At 33.8% G+C, this 18,920-nt stretch overlaps 3 protein-coding genes across 3 annotated transcripts; 1 reads left to right on the forward strand and 2 right to left on the reverse strand.

The window, feature by feature from the left end:
• Positions 1 to 1,150: 1,150 nt before the first annotated feature.
• On the reverse strand, positions 1,151 to 3,567 carry LOC107639990 (protein GAMETE EXPRESSED 1-like). Its single transcript, XM_016343541.1, has 6 exons — positions 3,092 to 3,567; positions 2,244 to 2,831; positions 2,045 to 2,171; positions 1,748 to 1,934; positions 1,493 to 1,640; positions 1,151 to 1,409 (listed from the first exon to the last, which is right to left on the reverse strand). Exons 1-6 carry the CDS (start codon positions 3,565 to 3,567, stop codon positions 1,151 to 1,153), a joined length of 1,785 nt encoding a protein of 594 aa, XP_016199027.1.
• Positions 3,568 to 4,417: 850 nt separating this feature from the next.
• On the forward strand, positions 4,418 to 6,190 carry LOC107642562 (L10-interacting MYB domain-containing protein). The gene is made up of 3 exons (XM_016345956.3): positions 4,418 to 4,557; positions 5,082 to 5,435; positions 5,503 to 6,190. Exons 2-3 carry the CDS (start codon positions 5,082 to 5,084, stop codon positions 6,052 to 6,054), a joined length of 906 nt encoding a protein of 301 aa, XP_016201442.1. The 5' UTR covers positions 4,418 to 4,557; the 3' UTR covers positions 6,055 to 6,190.
• A 130-nt stretch (positions 6,191 to 6,320) lies between these two features.
• On the reverse strand, positions 6,321 to 10,325 carry LOC107639991 (pyridoxal-phosphate-dependent serine hydroxymethyltransferase, putative (DUF632)). Its single transcript, XM_088487880.1, has 4 exons — positions 9,147 to 10,325; positions 8,778 to 8,989; positions 8,165 to 8,388; positions 6,321 to 7,399 (listed from the first exon to the last, which is right to left on the reverse strand). Exons 1-4 carry the CDS (start codon positions 9,886 to 9,888, stop codon positions 6,616 to 6,618), a joined length of 1,962 nt encoding a protein of 653 aa, XP_088344006.1. The 5' UTR covers positions 9,889 to 10,325; the 3' UTR covers positions 6,321 to 6,615.
• Between the last annotated feature and the right edge of the window lie 8,595 nt (positions 10,326 to 18,920).

Here is an 18,920-nt window from a genome sequence, read left to right on the forward strand (position 1 = left end):
AATACTTAACGATGGTGTTTCGATACACCATATTACCAAAATATATTAATCGATCTAATAACTTTTGTAATGACATAAGTTTATGAATTTGAAAATTTAAAAATTATTTCATAAAATGTAAAATTTTAACAAGTAACAATGTTGATCATATTATTTTTATTTCAAGAATGAATATGATAGTAATAAATAAAATTGGCCCAAGTAAATTTCAACCAAGACAAAAATTCATAAGTATTTCTATTAATGAAAAATTAATCTATTTTAAAGACAAATACAATTTTTTTTTATGGATTTCCTAACTTGGCAAGTCGAGAATTAATCTACCACACATTGATGCTCTATTTATTAAGGGTCTGTCGCTAACTAATGGAATGTGATATACACAAGACGAGATTCGAACTCCAAATACCTGCTTAAGCGGACAAATGAGATGACAATTCAATAAATTTAAATTGATTAAAATAAATATTACTTATTTTTAATATTTTTAAGTAGTAAAATATTTATAATAATAATTGCTATGTATATTTTTTGTTTAAATTTTAATAAAAAATTTTATATAATTTTATGTATTATTCCGTGTAGGACACGGGAACATACACTAGTAATTACATAAAAATGATAACCGAAAACTATTAGACCAATCGACATATTTGATTAAACTACTTAATATAATTAATATCGTATTAATATTTTAACGGTTGTTTTCAAAGAAAAATACTAGGAGACTTGTTTTTAGTTATTACTTAGCTATCAACTCAATTTTTTTGGTATAGTACTTTTAATTTAATAATCTAACAACATATTTTATCTTATACTTTTAAATATTAATAACTAAATAATAATAAATAATAATAATAAATTTTGCTAACATTCCTCATCTTCGAATACTAACAATTTCATATGAGTAGTGCATTTTAAATTTTAATATACTTGGTTTTTAAGTTGTTACCTTTCACGGTGAAAAAACTAGTAATCAACTTAAACTTGTTTATACTTTTATGTACATAACTCTAAAATCTAAATCATAGAATGTATACATGTATTTCTGCATCAAATTCAAGTCTTATACATATAGATAGATAATTCTTGAATGATGAAGTTCTAAAATTCTCTATACAAACTAGCACTGCTTGTGGATCAAATTCAATCAAGGTGAGCGACTGTGACTGCGTCGACGGAGATTATATCTCATATCTGAAGAAGATGTGATTGAATACTCTCCAATTTGTTCTGGAATTGTATAGCTAGGATCATCAAGACAATCTTCATCATCTGATAAATCAGTGTTTATCCACTGAAGCCAATCTATATCACTGTCTTCATCCAACAACTCTTTTTGCATTTGCATGCCGTTAACCTTTTCAACCAGAGTTAGTAGCAACTCATGGTTCAATTTTTCATAATCCCTACAAAATTTCAGATTCAAGTTATTGGATCAAGATTAGTCTTGTATAAATACCCAACATTGTTCTTTGTAAATATTAATCACCTGTATGTGAAAACTGCATATAGAAGTTGTATTACAGCAACTGCCATGAAGAATGATCTAACCATATTCACAATCAAGGTTTGTTGCTCAATGTTATCATAAGCAAATCGAAAAATGGATACTTCAATGAAGAATGTGCCACAAAGTCCTGAAATTAACCAATCACATTCACATTTAGCCAAGAACTTAGAATCAATCAATTAAATTTCTAGAGTCTAGACTAGAAAAACACATAACTAAGGCTTGATCACATACCTATGTATAACCGTGGCCTAACATTGTATGTTTGTTTTGTACTAGTTAACATATAGATGACAAAGCTCGATATGGAATAGACGAAGAAAGCCTTGATTCCTCGCGATTCAAGCAACATTGCATTGTGCAGAGCAAAAAGCTTGTCTAAAGCCAGAAACATGCTTGCTTGCTTTGATTCAAAGGATTCCTGCAGAATAAAAATTGAGAATTGTAGATGAAAAAGTAAATATGAACATTGATATAAGGAATGGGAATAACTACATAGTTTCTATATTCTAACTCTAAGAATTTGCCAACCTGAGCAGCCAATATTGTTTTAGAATTCTCCATTAAATGATCATGAAGTCCTTGAATCTGCTTCTGCCTCTGAATCAACTCTTCATGTTGCTTATGTCCATATTCAGCAAAGTGCTCAAAGGATTTTCTGCAGTATGATAAACAAAGTAAGAATAGTTTCCAAAAATTTCCTTGAATTCACATTTGAAAACTTATCTACCTGCTCTCTTCCATTGCTTTGGATTGAAACTCTGATAGAGAATTTAGACTCTTCAATGCCATGGATTGTCCATCTAGAACTAATTGTTGTTTATCTAAGGATTTTCCAGCCATATTCCCAATATCTTCAGCCTTTTCTTGTAAGATTGTCATCTTTGTTGACATAGCATCTCCAAGTTTTATAACCTCTTTCTCAATTTCAATGGCATCATCCCTTAACTTGTCAATTTCTTGCTCCAAATGAATGTAAGAGTCCTTGATCATTGCCACCCCATCTTCCAAATTCCTCTTCATACCTTCTTGTCCCTCCTTCAATTGTAATTGTGATGCTGAAATTTTCTTGGTTTGCTCATAAACACTTTCTGAATGCCTCAATACAATATCTACATGATTCTCCAAACTTTTAGCAGTGTGAGCAACTTGTTGAGTATATACATCTATTGAATTTAGGGAATCATGAATTTGGTTTGAACTTTGTAAAAGACGTTCTGATTTTTCATCCATGCTATCTAACTTATCCTCCACATACTGTGCTGAACTTTTCAGTTCTGTCACAAGCCTTTCAGTTTCATGCTTAAATGCATAAGCCCTAAAGAAACAATGGGGTACAAAACATTGGTTAATTATCACTCAAACGTGTCAAATACAACTTGAGAAGACACAATGCAACATATCTTGTCTAATATTTTTCATCAATTCAAAAACTAGAGATATTAGATACAATGATAAAGTCTCAAGCTTTCTATCTTATCACTATTTTATTTTATTTGGTTTAAGATCATGAGACACTAACAAAAACACTAAAAAAATATAGGACAAATTGATAATGTATGAGAAATTGCACTTAACTGTAACTGATGACAAATGGAATTTGTTTCCAAGTAAAATTCAAGGTAAACCTTATGAGCAAGATCATCCAAGTTTCTTAGACATTTAGCCATTGGAGATTTTGGATGACATTTCTCAAAGGGTGTTCTACCAGAGTCCCTTTGAAAGCAGTCACTAAGATGCCATGCAAGTCTTGACCTTTTCTCATTGTCAGCAAGAATCTCAGAACACCCTGCAAAGAGATGCTGATAAGCATTTAGCCAACATGAGTTAGAGTCAACCATTTTGTTCTTAGCATTCTCTACCAACTTCACTCCTTTGCTGTCATGGAAGCCTTCCATGGAGAACTCAGCAACAGAACCTATAGTAGTGCTGCCTTTGTTGGGAAAAGTTTCTTCTTTACTAAATGATGTTGATGATGAAAACCAACCCCATGACTCACATCCTAATGAGAAAGAGAGCAAACTAAAGAGTAGAAGATGGTAGCAATTATCCATTAAAGAATTTTATTGGTGTGATCATCATCATCATCATGGTTGATCGTGATATATTATTAATGGAGAGTCACGTTGGTTTGCAAAACAGTGCAAAGGTTTGTGCCTTTTCATGAATCCATATAACTGGAAAATGGAGGGGAAAAGAAATCATCACCGCAAATATATCAACAAATTAAATTCTCATGAATAAATGTATGAATTTCTCGTGAATATGTTCATAGAAAATGTTATTTGCACGCCAAACTGTAATTCAAATTAGATGTATAAATATATATATATTGTTTAACTCATTTTAATGTATATTTTATATTAATAGTTGATTTTGATTTAAGTTTTTTTTTACACAATATAATTTAGATGATTTATGAGTTTTTAAATTAATATAAAAATTAAACAAAAATAATTTATGAACATGAAAGATAAATTATTATTATTATTATTATATATGGAAGGATATATCTAAATTTTATGATTGAAATACAAATATGGAAATATAATATAGATGAAGTTGTCCATTACCACTTTTCAATTATGGTTTTGATTTTGATATATTGATTGTTGAATTCATTTTTAGAATTCAGAAATATTATCACTTATTTTAGTCTTAATGTAAAAACTTACGTATAATTTTTTTAATGTAAAGTTAATAATTAAAAATTATTAGATTATTTAATAAATTTGATTAAATTATTATTTAACAATTTTTAATTATAAATTTAATACGAAGATAATTGTACATAAATTTTTACTTAATTTTAATTGTATTATCCAAATTTAATTTTAATTAAATTATTTTAATATGATCATTTAATTTAATTTAATTTATATCTTTTAAGAAATCATCATTAAAGAAATTTACTTTGCCCAAGTGGCTTGTTTGGAGTTTCCCTTCTTCGCAAACGGGTTTTGTTTTTGTTTTCCATGATTCTCAGCGCGTCCTCCATTGTTGTAATCTCATCGTAATGGGAAGATCGCGGGTTTCTCTCTAAGGTAATTTTACTTTCTTCCCTCTGCTTTAGGGTTTTCAATAGGAAAAAAAGAAACATTTTTTTCTTAAATTATTTTATTCGAAATCATGATTCTATCAGAATATAATGCGTGACTCGATATGCATTTGCTACCCTTGCTTTTGAATGGTGTAAAGTTTCTGTCTTTTCCCCCTTTCATGTTGTCTGCTATGCTTGCCTAGTGAATTGGCATGTTTGAATTGTTTGCACTTTTTGTTGATCAATCACTTCATGTATTGGAGAGCTTTTGACTTCATATACAGGAATTATCATCAGTTATAATTAGGTTACTTAAAAAAAAAAGTGGAGCAATTGGCCTTTTTCATTGATTTCAAGGTGTCAATGAATTATGGCAATGGAATTTATGTTTTGAAATATTTGTTATTGTCTTGCATTCTTTCAGTTGGTGATATACATAGACTTGCATTCTGTCAGTTATTGATAAACATAGGTTCATTATTCATAGTCTTGTTATTGACATTCTCATGCATGTGTGTGTGACTGTAGATGGCAGGTCATGTTACCAGATCAAAAAGACTGGAGGCTCAGCAGCAGGAACAGTCAAGGGCGAGGTGGACGACGTCACTCACCAAGATACTTGCAGAGCTGATGGTTGATCAAGTACAAAAAGGGAACAAACACAACAACTTATTCAACAAGAAAGCATGGAAATATATTTGTGATGGATTTTACAACAAAACAGGCTTGAAATGGGACAAGGAACAACTCAAGAACAGATATTCAGTGTTGAGGAGGCAGTATTCTACTGTAAAATCCATTCTTGATCAAAGTGATTTTAGTTGGGATGAAGCCACAGGGTCTATAACTGCCAGTGATGAAACTTGGGCTGAATACATCAAGGTGAGTTCCTTACTTATGTTTTCTGTTCTTGATGAAAACATTTGATTCACTGTTTTTGGAATTACAGAAACATGCTGATGCTGAGACACTAAGAACCAGTGGCTGCCCAATCTTCAAAGAACTATGCACAATATTCTCTGAGCCAGCAACTAATGGCAAGCATGAGCTTTTAACTGTATCCGAGGTTGATCATACTCCTAGACCTCTTTGTCCACAGCCCTTGAGGATGCATCAAGAAGAGTCTTCGTCCGGATCACAGGATGAGGATGATGCTAATGATCCTGAAACACCTCAACCTAGCACACCTGCTGCTGCAGCAACTTCCAACCGCAAAAGAGGGCGAAAAGGAATGAACGATGCCATCACAGAAGCGATATTGGAGATGGCTGCAGCTTCAAAGATGAGGGCAGCTGCCATAGAGCAATATAATGCTAGATATAGTATGGCTGACTGTATTAAGGACTTGGATTTGATGCAAGGTGTTGATCAACAACTATATTTTGCCGCTTTAGATCTCTTCAGCAAACCTATTTTAAGGGAGATCTTTTTGTCTCTCAAAGACGATAAAAGATTAACATGGTTGCGTAGCAAATGTGCTAATGCATCCAATAGGAAATGACTACTTTGATCACAGCTTAATCCTAGGTGTTACAAAATTATAAACAGTTTGATCACAATATTGCTGATCTTTTAGTGTTAATATATTAAAGTTTGCATGACCAAAATATAGGCAACCATAGTAAAATTGGAGTTGATAATTTGGTCGTCTAATGCATTGTGAATTTTTTAACTTTTTCTGATTCCAAATAATGCCTCGACTTAGCTTAAGAAGCATGTTGCATTCACTCAACATAAGCATATCCTAAAAGGAAAGCAAAACCATGGTTACAAACTTTTCCTCCTAATTTCAACATTTATCAAGTGTGTTATATAAACAGCACAATGTAATCAAACCAAGTGAAATCCTAAGCCGAAGTTCATTCAGCTCCCTTGCCCAGCAAACTTAGCAGCTTCTGCTTCCACTGCTATGAGGATTCAGCACTAAAATGAGTCATACAAAAATACTGAGTGAAATTACATTGCACTCTTTCATTTGCCTTCACGATAATATTACTGGGTGTAAGTACAATTTATAGATATGTTTTGCAAGGGGATCATCTATACATCCATGTCAATTCTCCTATGGCAATATTCTTTTCAATTCATGTTCCTGTCCAACAGCTTTGGCCTTGTTGTATACAGACTCAAAAACCTCAGTGCACAAATTTGAAAATCCCACAATTCCCTGAAAAACATGGGGGAATGACATCTGCAAGTTGTTCAATGTCATCGCCCGTGTTACGCTCACTGCCTTTTCATGTTTAGTCTTCTCTTCTTCGGCCTTCGCTCTCAAAGATTCCACCTTAGCACGCTTCTGGCTGACGGGGTCCTTGGTCCGCATGGTACCAGAGGACTCTGAAATGGAGTATGGACCATATTTGCACTCAAGAGATCGAAGCTGAACAACCTTCTTCTCGAGCTCTTTGAATGCAGAATCTGACCTCTTCTTTTGTTTATGCTCCTCTGTCTGTTGAACTACAATTGCATGAATAACAGTCAACAAGCTTTTAATTCCTTCAGATGCGACCTTGTCCGGTATGCGATCAACAGCAAGGTTCCATTCTTCACAGAGGGCATATATCTTTGACTCCTCGGTAGTTCTGCTCAGTGGGGTTCGGCCAAACTGGAAAAGGCTGAGCCTTAGCCAGCCTGTGAGGGATTGGATGTAATCTCTGTGAGCCTTGAAGAGGTTGCAGAAGGATTGGTGCCATTGCTGTACTTCAACCTCAAGCTGAAGAGTCGACTGCCGATGAATCTCGGACGTTGGGGTAGTCGATGGTATGGTATTGATGTATTCCAGCTGCTGAACTATGTGCTTTTGAACTTGATGGCATTCATACATGCTCCGCCACATGCACATCAATCTGCCAATGTAGGACACACCAGATTCTGAGTGAGAGTAATAACTCCATAATAATCAAAGGAAAAGAGTAAGATCAAGTTTCTTATATCTATATCTATTTTCTCTGATTCTCAAATCAGATAACAACATGCGAGCATTTTTCTTAACATGGGTAACAATCATCTCAAGAGATCTTATTATCTCATTTGAGAACTAGGTGAAATGGATATTAGAAATTCTATTTAAAATTTTTCCTTAATCAAAATGTTCCACTCTGTAATATAATTTACGTCATTGTGAAATGAATCATCAACCTAGTAGGAACAGTGGTACAACATTCTTAATCCTCAAACACACAGTTATTGGCATGGTACTTCTTGTCAAAGTAAAACTAATCAAATAAAATACAAAAATAAATAACATCCCATCTTATTCATATACTACATAATGATAAGGGATTTAGAAGCAATATATGCGATGATTTTAAGTTTGATTAAAAAAGAGACAACGGTACACACAGTACTTATCATGGTCAAGGGAGAAGCACAAAATAAGACTATGTATTATTACTGATACTGATCCTAGCAGTTGACTTTTCAACCCTCTCCCCTGACTCCATGAGAATTGAGATAAAGAATTTCAATGGCAACAACATGCAATCTCTTCTCAGTGCTTGATAGTTCTACAAGTCTACGACTCCACGCTAGACTCTACAGACTCAAAATCTAGGGATAAAGTTGAAATGGACTCTCAAATATACTAAATCAGAAAAAATGAGAAGACTAACCCTTTGACAAGATCAATGAGTTGAGGGCAGAGCTCTATTTCTCTTAATTTGATGATTTCGGAGGAGGTGGTTTCAATGGCCTGCGAGGCAACCATCATCTGCGATTCTAACTTCTCGACCTCTTTCTTCGTCTTTTCCGTCTTCACATAGTCAGCCCTCTTCAACTCAAACTTCCTTAGCTGTGCTGCCTTCTTCTCATGTTCCATCTTTATTATCTTAGCATTCTGCACCCAACAATGCGAAGTTAAATCAACAAGAAGAACAAAGTCTTGTCCCACTTTTTGGGATCGGATACATGAATCAATTGACACCGTTGCGTCCCCGGATATTAGGCGGAAATCATCACATAATCAATCAATCTAATATGAAATCAGGACTTCCTCTTCAACTGATTTTAGATATTATTAGAGAGGTTTTCCTGTTATCAATGTTGCCTTTGACACCAAAAAGGGAAATGCACAAAATAGACTAAAGAGAAGTCCTATTGGATGGCCAGACCCACATCAAGTTTATGCTCCAAAAAAGAGAAATCTTCATCATTTTCATCTACTTTTCTTTTTCCTTTTAATTATTTAAACATCTAAAGAAGTTGACTGAAAATCTATTTTCATACCTTAACCTCTTGGTACAATTTCTTCTCCCATGCATATAACCTCTCCACAGTTGAGCAGTGACCACCACTGCCGCCGCCGCCACTGCCAACAGTATTACCCCCAAAACCACCCACAGAAAGAGGATTTTCCTCAGCCAACTTGCCAAATCCATTCAGCTTCGGACTCGAACTCCATGTCAATAGCGACGGCCATCCATAACCATACACTTTACCTAGGATCAAACAAACAAACAACAAGCACAACAAAATACAACCTTCAAAATTCAGAAAAGTTCATTTAAAAAAAAAAAGACCAACTTGAACAATCAATGCGAATAATAAATAAGAATAAAAGAAGCCCAAATTTTGTTAGATGCTTGTGATTCTTACTTCCTTTGTTCTGATGAGAAAAACCAGAACTTGGAACTTGAAGCAGCGACGAAACTTGTGAACCAGAATCAGCGGCTCTGAGAAAATACTCATCAAGCTCCTTTATAACTTCAACCAGATCTTTCGTGTTTCTTGAAACCACCATTGCAAGCTCGCTCTGTGTTCCCTTCGAGAACCCACTCACCATCGACGGCGGAGCCGTCACGCTTGCCGCCGCACCACCGCCTCCCCCCGCCATAACCACCACCTCCGACCCCGTCGTGGTGGTCGCCGCCTCCCACTCCTCCTCCGTCGCCGACCTCGAAGACGGCGGCGGCGGCGCCTGTTGCTGCTGCTGCATGAACGGCTCCCAGAAATCCCAACCGGAAGTCGGTGGCGGCGGCGGAGGAGGCGGCGGAGGAAGAGGGGATGCAGTCATTGACGTCGTCCAAGTGTCGGAGCTCGGGCTCATGGGAGGCGGAGGAGGCGGCATCGGAGTCGGAGCCCGCGGCGGAGGAGAGGGGAGAATAGGCTGAGGGTCCGGCGGAAGGTGGTGGTGGAGATGGTGAAAAACAACGGTTTCAGTTTCGGCGTTTGCGAACTGAAGCAAAGCAGAACCAGTGGCACGAAGCGAACGAATGTACATAACATGCGCAGCGGAAAAAGCGTGTCTTGCTTGAACAAACTGTTTCATGTAACGCTTCCTTGATTTGCAACGTGACACTGTCTCTTCTCTTTCTATCCTCGAATGGCAGCACCCCATTTTCTTCTTCTTCTTCCTTCTTCCCTCAAGAGATCAACTTGCTTCCGCACAAGACTAAAGCTCCTTGCTTTTTCTTTTTTTGCTGTTTAATAAAAAAAAAAATGGTATGCAGAAAAGTGTGTCTCAGTGAAGGGTGGTTCTCGTTCTGGAAAAAGTAGCCTCGAAGTGTGGCTCAAAGGCACTTTCTTTTTGGGGTCTAAGCCATTCTTCTTTCACAGTTCAGAGGTAGATATTTTTTTGACTCTGGTTGAAACCAGTTGAATCTAAACTACCATAGTGTGTTTAATGGAGCAGAGACAAGAAGAGAAAGGGGAAGGGGAAGAGGTAAAAGGAGTGGTTGGGAATGGTACTTTTGTTTTTGAGGAGGAGGAAGGAGTAGTAAGTACTAAGCAGTAATAGTAGCAGACAGGGACAATGGAGCTTTGGGCAGAGAGCCTGCTCCATAAAGAGTTAAAGGCACTAATTTTATTTTCACTAAGCATCAAAATTAATCCTTAAAACATTTTAAATTGAATATTTTAATTTTTTAAAAAAATTTACCATTAACAAGTTTTTGTGATAGATTAACTTTTTAAACAAAAATAATTTATTTTATAATAATATTTATTAAAAATTAAGTTGATTTATATTTTAAAAATATAATAATATAAATTTTTTAAAATTTTTGATGTATTAAAAATATAAAATTTATATTTTAATAATTTTTAATAAAATATTTTTTTTATTATGTTCTTAATTTATATTTTTAAAACACAAATTAGTAAAATTTAAAATTAAATTATTTTATAATAAAATTTATTATAAATTTATTTGTCTAATATGTATATCAAACATTTTATTATAAGGGATAAAAAATTAAATTATCTCATAAAAGTAATTCTCAATTATTTTTTAAAAAAATATAAAATTTATTAACGACAAAAATTTCTTATATAAAATTTATTAGAGACTAATTTAGATATATACTGTTTTATTTTGGTTTTAGAGGATAATGTTAACCAAGTGTTTAGTACTTTAGTGAGAGAGTATGGAAACAAAATGGATACATCAGCCATAAATATTTTTGTTGTATTAAATAACAAGAAATATAGTAAATTGAAATATATTGTAGACTAAATATTTAAATTTATTTTTAAAAATTTTAAATTGGATAAATATTTATTGTTTAGAAGCTTTTGAGATAAGTTATTTTTTTATAAAAGGGAATTATTTATTTTATAATAATATCTTTTAAAAGATTTAATTATTTTGAAATAAAATTTTTTGAGAATTTTATTTAATATATTTATTAAAAATAAAAACTATTTTATTTGACAAAAATAATTTTTAAAATAATAAAAAAGTTATTAAAAAGTCTAGTAAAAAAATGCAAGAAATATATATATATATATATATATATTTTCTCCCACTTTACTATTATAAATGTTAAAATTCAGTGTACATAACATGAAAGAACATGCATGGTGAGTATAATTTCTTAAGTTTTAATTTTTAGGAGCGTCATATATATGCAGTAATAACCATCAAAAAGTGAATTTAAATAGAATTAAGAATTATTCATCAAAAATAGAATCAGAATTAGGTGTTAATTTGCAAAAGACGAATACTCGAAGGTTTATGATCATTGACCTAAAATGATAATTTTTCAATATTTTAAAAAATATCCTTTTAAATATTAAATAAAATTAAAATGAGCTTAATTATTGTTTTAAGAACAACATCCTCCCTCATAAGTCATAAGGTAGACCATTTTCTTTCCTATTATAATTGATAGCTAGATATTTGACAACAAGTATTAGAGTAATATATATTTTAATAAATTTAACCTTTCATAATTCATACGATGATTATTAGATTTTTGTACATCTCTCGGTAGTGTCTTTACTATATTTAAAGGAGAGATTAAGATTGAGAGATAAAAATAAAATACAGAGATAAAAAAAATTAAGATTAAATTAAATTTTATATTATATTTAATATAAAATATATAAAAATAAGTTATATTTTAATATTATATTTAATTTAAAATAAATATAAATATAAAATAAAAATATTTATTAAAATATTTTTAATTATTAAAAAAATATTATTAAAATTTTAATTTTAATTTTTAGAATTTTCAATTTTTTATATTCTTATTTCTTGAAAATACTGAAAAAATTAAAATTTTATATTTAAAAATTAAAATTTTATTTTTAATCTCAAATTACTAAATATAATATTAAATTTTAATATTTTCTAATTTTTAAAACAAACATTACTTACATGGGTTCAGTTTTTTGTATATTATAAATTAATGTGTGTTATTCAATGATATTTGATTGGTATTGTATATTACTCTGCTATGAGCCTGCTTTAATTTTTTGAAAGAAACAAAACGTTAAGACGTTTTGTGGGAAGGTGACTTTTTTTTTTTTAATAAACAAAGCAAAACGGTATCGACGGATTGCATAAATTTTTTTAAAAAATTTTGTATGGAGAAAACGTCAGCAACGTATTGTATAAAATAAATTTATTTTATTATGGGCAAAACGTCAGCGACATATTGTATATGTATTTATTTTTTAATTGTCACAAAGAAAAACGTCAGCGATATTTTGCTTGAAGATATGTTTTTAAATTATTTTTCGGTCAAAACGTCGTTGACGTATTACAAAAAAGTAAAAACATTAGTGACGTTTTCACAAAACGTCAGCGACATTTTGTGCTGGGGGAATAAAAAAATATAAAAGTAACTATAAAAGAAGTTTTGGATTGTGTTAAAACGTAAAAATGGAGTATGAGAGTAAAGTTAATAAAAGTGAAGTAATGAGAGCTTTATTCTACAAAATGTTCTCAGTTTGAGAGAGTGAAAAAAATTTGTGAGTGAGTGTGATGAGTGTATAAAATGGAGGGTTATATTAGTTTAAAAATATACTACAATGGTCAGATTTTATCTCATACACATGAAGGTGTGAGTTTTTTATGTGAGAATCCATGTGTTATTGTTGTTCCTCTTTCAATAACATATGAAGGACTTAAGAGTATACTTTCTCAAAGTGTAGATCATCAGGTGCAAAAAAGAGTCATAAATATTCTGTATAGGCAGCCTGTGCTAGTATTTAGTGGTTTCGGCCAATTTCAAATAATGCATATGACTGATGAAGTTAGTATGCAAAGAATATTTTTTACCTATCATCAAACTAGAGCACAAGCCTCACTTATCGAGTTGTATGTTAAGTTCGAAGAAATCGATGATGTTGACTTTCCAGAACCCAACATAGACTAGGTGGGTTATAATACTGAAAGCGATGAAGAGTTTGAAGGAAATTATGAAGTTGTTGGTCCAACTGAAGATGTAGAAGAAGATGAGATAATGGTTAAAAGAGATGTGGCTGATGTTGCAAATGCACTAACCGGACAACATCCATCTGGAGAGCCATCTTTTATGCATGCTTTGAATCTTGATGTCATGCATGCACTAAAATTTTTTGAATACGTCAATACAGGTAATTTTGTTGTTGTTGTTGTTATTCACTTTTTTAATATTAGTAATATTATTATTTGTTTTGATTTTATATTAGTATTTTCTTTATTTTTAAATTGTTATTACTATTTATTGTTGTCATTATTATTATTAATAGAATATTATTTAGATTTATTTTTGTTTTATTATTGGTGTAGCCCCAGCTGTTGTAGCTGCCGGTGAATTCGCCGTTGGAATGGAGTTTAACTCTAGAGAGGCTGTTTTTGCGTCAGTTAAAGAGTATACCATTCGAAGAGGAGTTGATTACAGGGTATATGAATCAGAACCAACAATATTCTATGCTAAATGCGTACAGTACGGAACAAGTTGTGATTGGCTTATCAGAGTTAGTCTTATGAAAAGACAGTATTGTTGGTGTGATAATGAGATATAATGATAGTCACACGTGCACTAGAAGTACCATATCTCAGGATCATGCTAAACTTTACTCTGATACAATTGCAGAAGCGATAAAGCCATTAGTTGAAGCTAACCCGTCCATAAAGGTGAAATCTGTCATTGCTGAATTGCAATCAAAGTTCAACTACACGATAAGTTATCGCAAAGCATGGTTGGCCAAGCAAAAGACAGTGGAGAAAATAGAGAATCTTCATATGAAGTTTTGCCCACATGGTTTGAAGCAATGGTTGCAAAAGAACCATCAGCAGCTGTTGAGTATGAAACTGCATATGGCTATTGAGGGGATGAGTTAGTTGAAGATCTCCAGATTCTGACACGAGTCTTCTGGGCTTTCTACCCATGCACTAAAGCATTCAGAAGTTGCAAGCCAGTAATTCAGATTGACGGCACACATTTGTATGGAAAGTATAAAGGAGCTCTTTTAGTTGCAGTATCATAAGATAGCAATGGAAATATCATGCCTCTTGCATTTGCCATAGTCGAAGGTGAGACTGCCGATGCCTGGCACTTTTTTCTTAGCCATTTGCGAACACATGTAGTTAATCGGGATGGTGTTGCCCTTATCGCTGAATGACACGAGTCAATCATCTCAGTTGTGGGTCGTAGTAATGGAGCATGGGAATATCCAAGAGCTATTCACATGTTTTGCATCCGACATATAGCATCCAACTTTTTGAGGAGTTTCAAGGCACCACTCCTGTAGAGGCTAATTGTCAATATTGGCTATTATAGAACAATGCGTGAATTCAATACGCATTACCAGAGATTATCTGAGGGGGGAGGCTTACAAGCAGTGGTTGGATCAGATCCCTCGACAGCAGTATGCCTTGGCATATGATGGTGGACATCGTTGGGGCCATATGACAACTAACCTAGTGGAGTGCATTAATAGAGTGTTGAAAGGGCACGCAATCTTCCGGTCACAGTCCTTGTTAAGGCAACTTTTTACAGGCTAAATGCGTTGTTCACAATGAAGAGAGCTGAGGTTGAGGCTCGTATAAGTACAGGACAATTATTCTCTGAATATGCAACTCAGAAAATTATGTCAAATCAGCGCTCAGCAGGGAACATCCAAGTTAACTTATTTGATAGGCAGACGAGGTCTTTGAAGTGCGCGAGATGCCAAGTGGGTTGGAGTTTGCAGTAAACTTGCGCCTTCAGCATTGTGATTGTGGTGAGTTTCAGGTGGATTGAATTCCATGTCGCCATGTATTTGCCTGCTGTGCAAACCAGTGCCTGGATTGAAAACAGTATGTGCACGAGGTTTACACGATGGGTGAGATCCGAAAGGTATACAAACCTGATTCAGGTCACTAAAAAATCCAACAACATGGCATGTGCATCAAGGACCAAGACTCGTACCCAATCCCCACCTCAAGCGAGTGGCCAAAGGTCGTCCTAAGAAAACTCGTTTCTTGAATGAGATGGATATTCGTGATCTACGTGGTCCTAGGCATTGTAGGCTTTGTGGCGGTGAGGGTCATAGCCAAAGCAGATACCCGCGCCGTGGTGAAACCAATGCTAGTGGATCGGCTCCAAAGCCATAGTCTGTGACCTTAGTTGTTTCCAACATCTTATTTAGTATGATATTGAGTTGTAGTTTGTGATCTTAGTCATTTCTATCATTATATATAGTATTATGTTCAATTGTAGTTTGTCATTTGAGGTGCATCCAACACTTTATCTAGCCTTATGTTTGTATTGAGTCATGTGACACTTACTTTGCTTAAGTTAATTTTCAAGTTTGCTTTGATTAGAGAATTAAATAAGACAACACAACGGGTACAAAATTAAAACAATAACATAAAATTATATTCTCTGACCTGAAGCCATAAACAACTGAGCTATCTCATTTAAATATACTTTTCTTAACGGTTTCGACCACCTTAGAGCATCCTTTTTTGACCTTCTTCTTGATTAATGACGGGCTCCATTTAGATTGACTCTTACAGGCCGGATCAACCCTAAAGTTGTAACATTTACCTTTACCTTGGACATCTGTAGGATAACACAAATATAGTCATGCTCAATACACACCAACACAAATACCGATATAGATCAATGATAAATATAATTCTAGTCAACAATAATAATTAAATTACCTAAACCAGAATCATCACCCACAACATCATCACCCGTACCAGGTTGATCAACCTCATCCTCATCTGCAAGAGTCTCATCAACCATATCCTCACCTCCAGGAGTCTCATCAACCGCATCCTCATTCTCCGCCTCATCACCCTCAGGCATAGAAATTCGTGCTGGACTTTGGCGACATCCAATCTCTCTGTGGACACTCCTAATTGAATTAATAGAAGTTTTTGCCCTAGAATGCTCAGAATAGGCCCACCGTGGATGCCTCGCATCCAAAGACAATCGTCCAGTAACAACGTCAGCCACTGGCACCTGTAGAGGGTATTGGATAGAGTATAAATCATTAACCCACTGAGATGACTCGGGACCCTGAACCCAATCAATAATGTGTCTATATTGATCCTCATCCTATGCCACTGTGCCTAGTAACTATGTCAATGAACCTTGCGGTGCCTGTGTCGGCCTATATGCCTCACACATGGTAGATGGCTGACCATATGGTGGATGGGTGAAAGGTTGTGTATATTCCTGTGTGTATGGTGGGGGTGGATAATGTGGATATGGTTGTGAGTATGGTGGTTGTATGAAAGGTTGGGTGGAAGGGTTTGCATATTCCTGTAAGTACTGTGGGTGTGGATGTTGTGGTGGGTATGGATATGGCTGTTGATATGGTAGGTATGGGTATGGTGCGTATGCATACGACTGTGAAACCAGTGGTTGTTCTTGCCGAGGTGGTCCTTGTTGTTGAGGTGGTTGTTCTTGCTGATGTGGTTGCTCTTGTTGACCTTCTTCTTCTTGTTCAGCAAGCTCGGATAGCCGTAAGTGATCACCGAATTTACCAATATACCAGTCCATGTACTAGTGAGATGGTTGATAGTTGTCGACGTGTTCACCTGTTAAGACACACATAGAACTATTTAACCATTGTGAGATCCATACTGTGTGTTCTACGCCCCAGTTCTTATTCTTTGGACCTGTCAGCACTATGTTATGGGATGCTCCAAGTTTCATAGCTTCGACTAGGGGGGTCTTGATGAAAGTCAAACTGTCTTCTAATCCTGTTAGTCGGATGCCACTCCACAGCCTCAAAATATATTAAAGGTACAGTTGCACTCCAAAGATTTGCACTGTTGTTAATGTCAAATGGAATAACATGAGGCGCAACCCGATTAGGACTGTATGCGTCCCACACAAACTGAAAAAACATATAAATAGCAGAGGTATAAGTGCACATTAATCAATTTAATTCAACATAATAAAAGGTCTTAGCAACAAAACACTTACCCCATCCAAAGGAATATCGTCCAACCTTCTCCTGACGTCAGAGGTTGTCCAATTTTTATAGTGCTTAGTGGTGGGTTGATAATCATTCTACCTGTCATATCATGTTCATATTAGAAACTAATTAATATAGAAAAAATAACAAAATCGACAACTTAGTTAAATATTACCTGCGAGCGAGTGGAAAGCTGGTATCTACCGGCAGAGGCCCTATTGTCGGCATTCGTATCCAGGCCTACACAAAGAGCAACGCCAGAGGACCATCCATGTCCTTGCAATCATATCTCGATGCCCAACATAATGATCGATACATGTGCTCAAGGCAAGCAGAACCCCAACTAAACTTATAAATTTGAAAAAAGTCATGAAGCAACGGCAAATACTTCCAGTGCACAGAGATTACAGACTTGTCACTAAATAACGTCGTACCAAATAGACACATTATGTGACATTTCACATAAATTTCCTTACTTACTTGATCAGTCAAATAAATGTTGGCGCCGCTTTAGGGTGTGGAACCATGCCAGCTTGATTCCGCTTCCTTTGTGGTCGTTCGGCCCAGGAGCAACACCAAATTGGGCCAAGCACTCGTTTTCTAACCCACTTGTACTATGATCGGTTGATCCAATCACCGGCAAACCGTCAGTTCGAAGTCCAAGAATCATTGCACACCATATGGAAGATGAAACGTGTGCGTTTCCGGACGCCACCTTTCAACCAGTGCATCTATAGTCGTCCTATGAGACACGATCCTTCCAATTTGAGAAACATAATAGAACCCGCTTGCTCTCAATTGTTCTTCCACTCTATTATCATATGAATCTATTTGGTGTAAGTGTCTCATGTGCAAATTTCTTGAACCCTGAAAACAAAAATTAATCATTAATAGTAAATCACTATAACCAGTTCATGACTACTATTATACTCAACACTTACTAAATCACTACATATTCTAATAATTGATGATTACTAAATAAACAACTAATTATTAACTACTAAAGTAAACATAAAAATTACTTACATATACAGGATGTCGAAGATATTTTACAATATGATTTTCAGCACGTATGATGCCACGTTTTCTCATCTTCCTCTTTTTTAAACTCTGCATTAGAAAGAACATATTTAAATAATTAAAATATTTTTCTAAAAAATATTTGAAATGAATAAAAATTTATTATTAATATATCTTTAATAATTCTATTTTTTAATTAAAAACACATTCCAAAATAAAACCAGGATTAATATATCCTAAAAATTAATAGTAATAAAAGTAACGTAACTATAATTAATTCTATTTTTTAATAATAGTTCAGATTTAACTAGAAGATATTTTAACCAAAACTAACATCACTAAAAACATGAATTAATAATAATTGAAACTAATATTTTATGTAAACTAAAAAAATTAAAATAATTATTAAATAATTATATTTTTAATACTTTTTATAATAATTCAGATTTAATTAAATATTTCAAGCAAAACTAAAATATAAATTAATAATTATTGAAACTAATGTTTTACGTAAGTTAAAAAAATTTCTGAAAATTATTAACTAATTCTTTTTTAGTTCTGTTTTTAAATTAATAAAGTTATAAATCAATTATAAAGTAAAAAAGTTTCTTAAAAGAAAAAAGACCAAACATACATTAATAATAATCAATTATTAATATATAAATAATTTTGTTTTTCAAAACAGCTATTTTAAATTTTAAATCACACTAACCTAAC

The sequence above is a fragment of the Arachis ipaensis genome, chromosome B5 (assembly GCF_059453495.1).
Source record: "Arachis ipaensis isolate K30076 ecotype BB chromosome B5, ASM5945349v1, whole genome shotgun sequence".
Taxonomy (NCBI): Eukaryota; Viridiplantae; Streptophyta; class Magnoliopsida; order Fabales; family Fabaceae; genus Arachis; species Arachis ipaensis.

Coding starts and splice junctions, on each gene's coding strand:
- LOC107639990 (XM_016343541.1), bottom strand. CDS start 3,567: ATGGATAATTGCTACCATCTTCTACTCTTTAGTTTGCTCTCTTTCTCA. Junction 2,832..3,091: donor TCCATTTGTCATCAGTTACA/GTTAAGTGCAAT, acceptor TTGTTTCTTTAG/GGCTTATGCATTTAAGCATG. Junction 2,172..2,243: donor AAAGCAATGGAAGAGAGCAG/GTAGATAAGTTT, acceptor ATCATACTGCAG/AAAATCCTTTGAGCACTTTG.
- LOC107642562 (XM_016345956.3), top strand. CDS start 5,082: ATGGCAGGTCATGTTACCAGATCAAAAAGACTGGAGGCTCAGCAGCAG. Junction 5,436..5,502: donor CTTGGGCTGAATACATCAAG/GTGAGTTCCTTA, acceptor TTGGAATTACAG/AAACATGCTGATGCTGAGAC.
- LOC107639991 (XM_088487880.1), bottom strand. CDS start 9,888: ATGGGGTGCTGCCATTCGAGGATAGAAAGAGAAGAGACAGTGTCACGT. Junction 8,389..8,777: donor AATTGTACCAAGAGGTTAAG/GTATGAAAATAG, acceptor TGTTGGGTGCAG/AATGCTAAGATAATAAAGAT. Junction 7,400..8,164: donor CTCATTGATCTTGTCAAAGG/GTTAGTCTTCTC, acceptor CTACATTGGCAG/ATTGATGTGCATGTGGCGGA.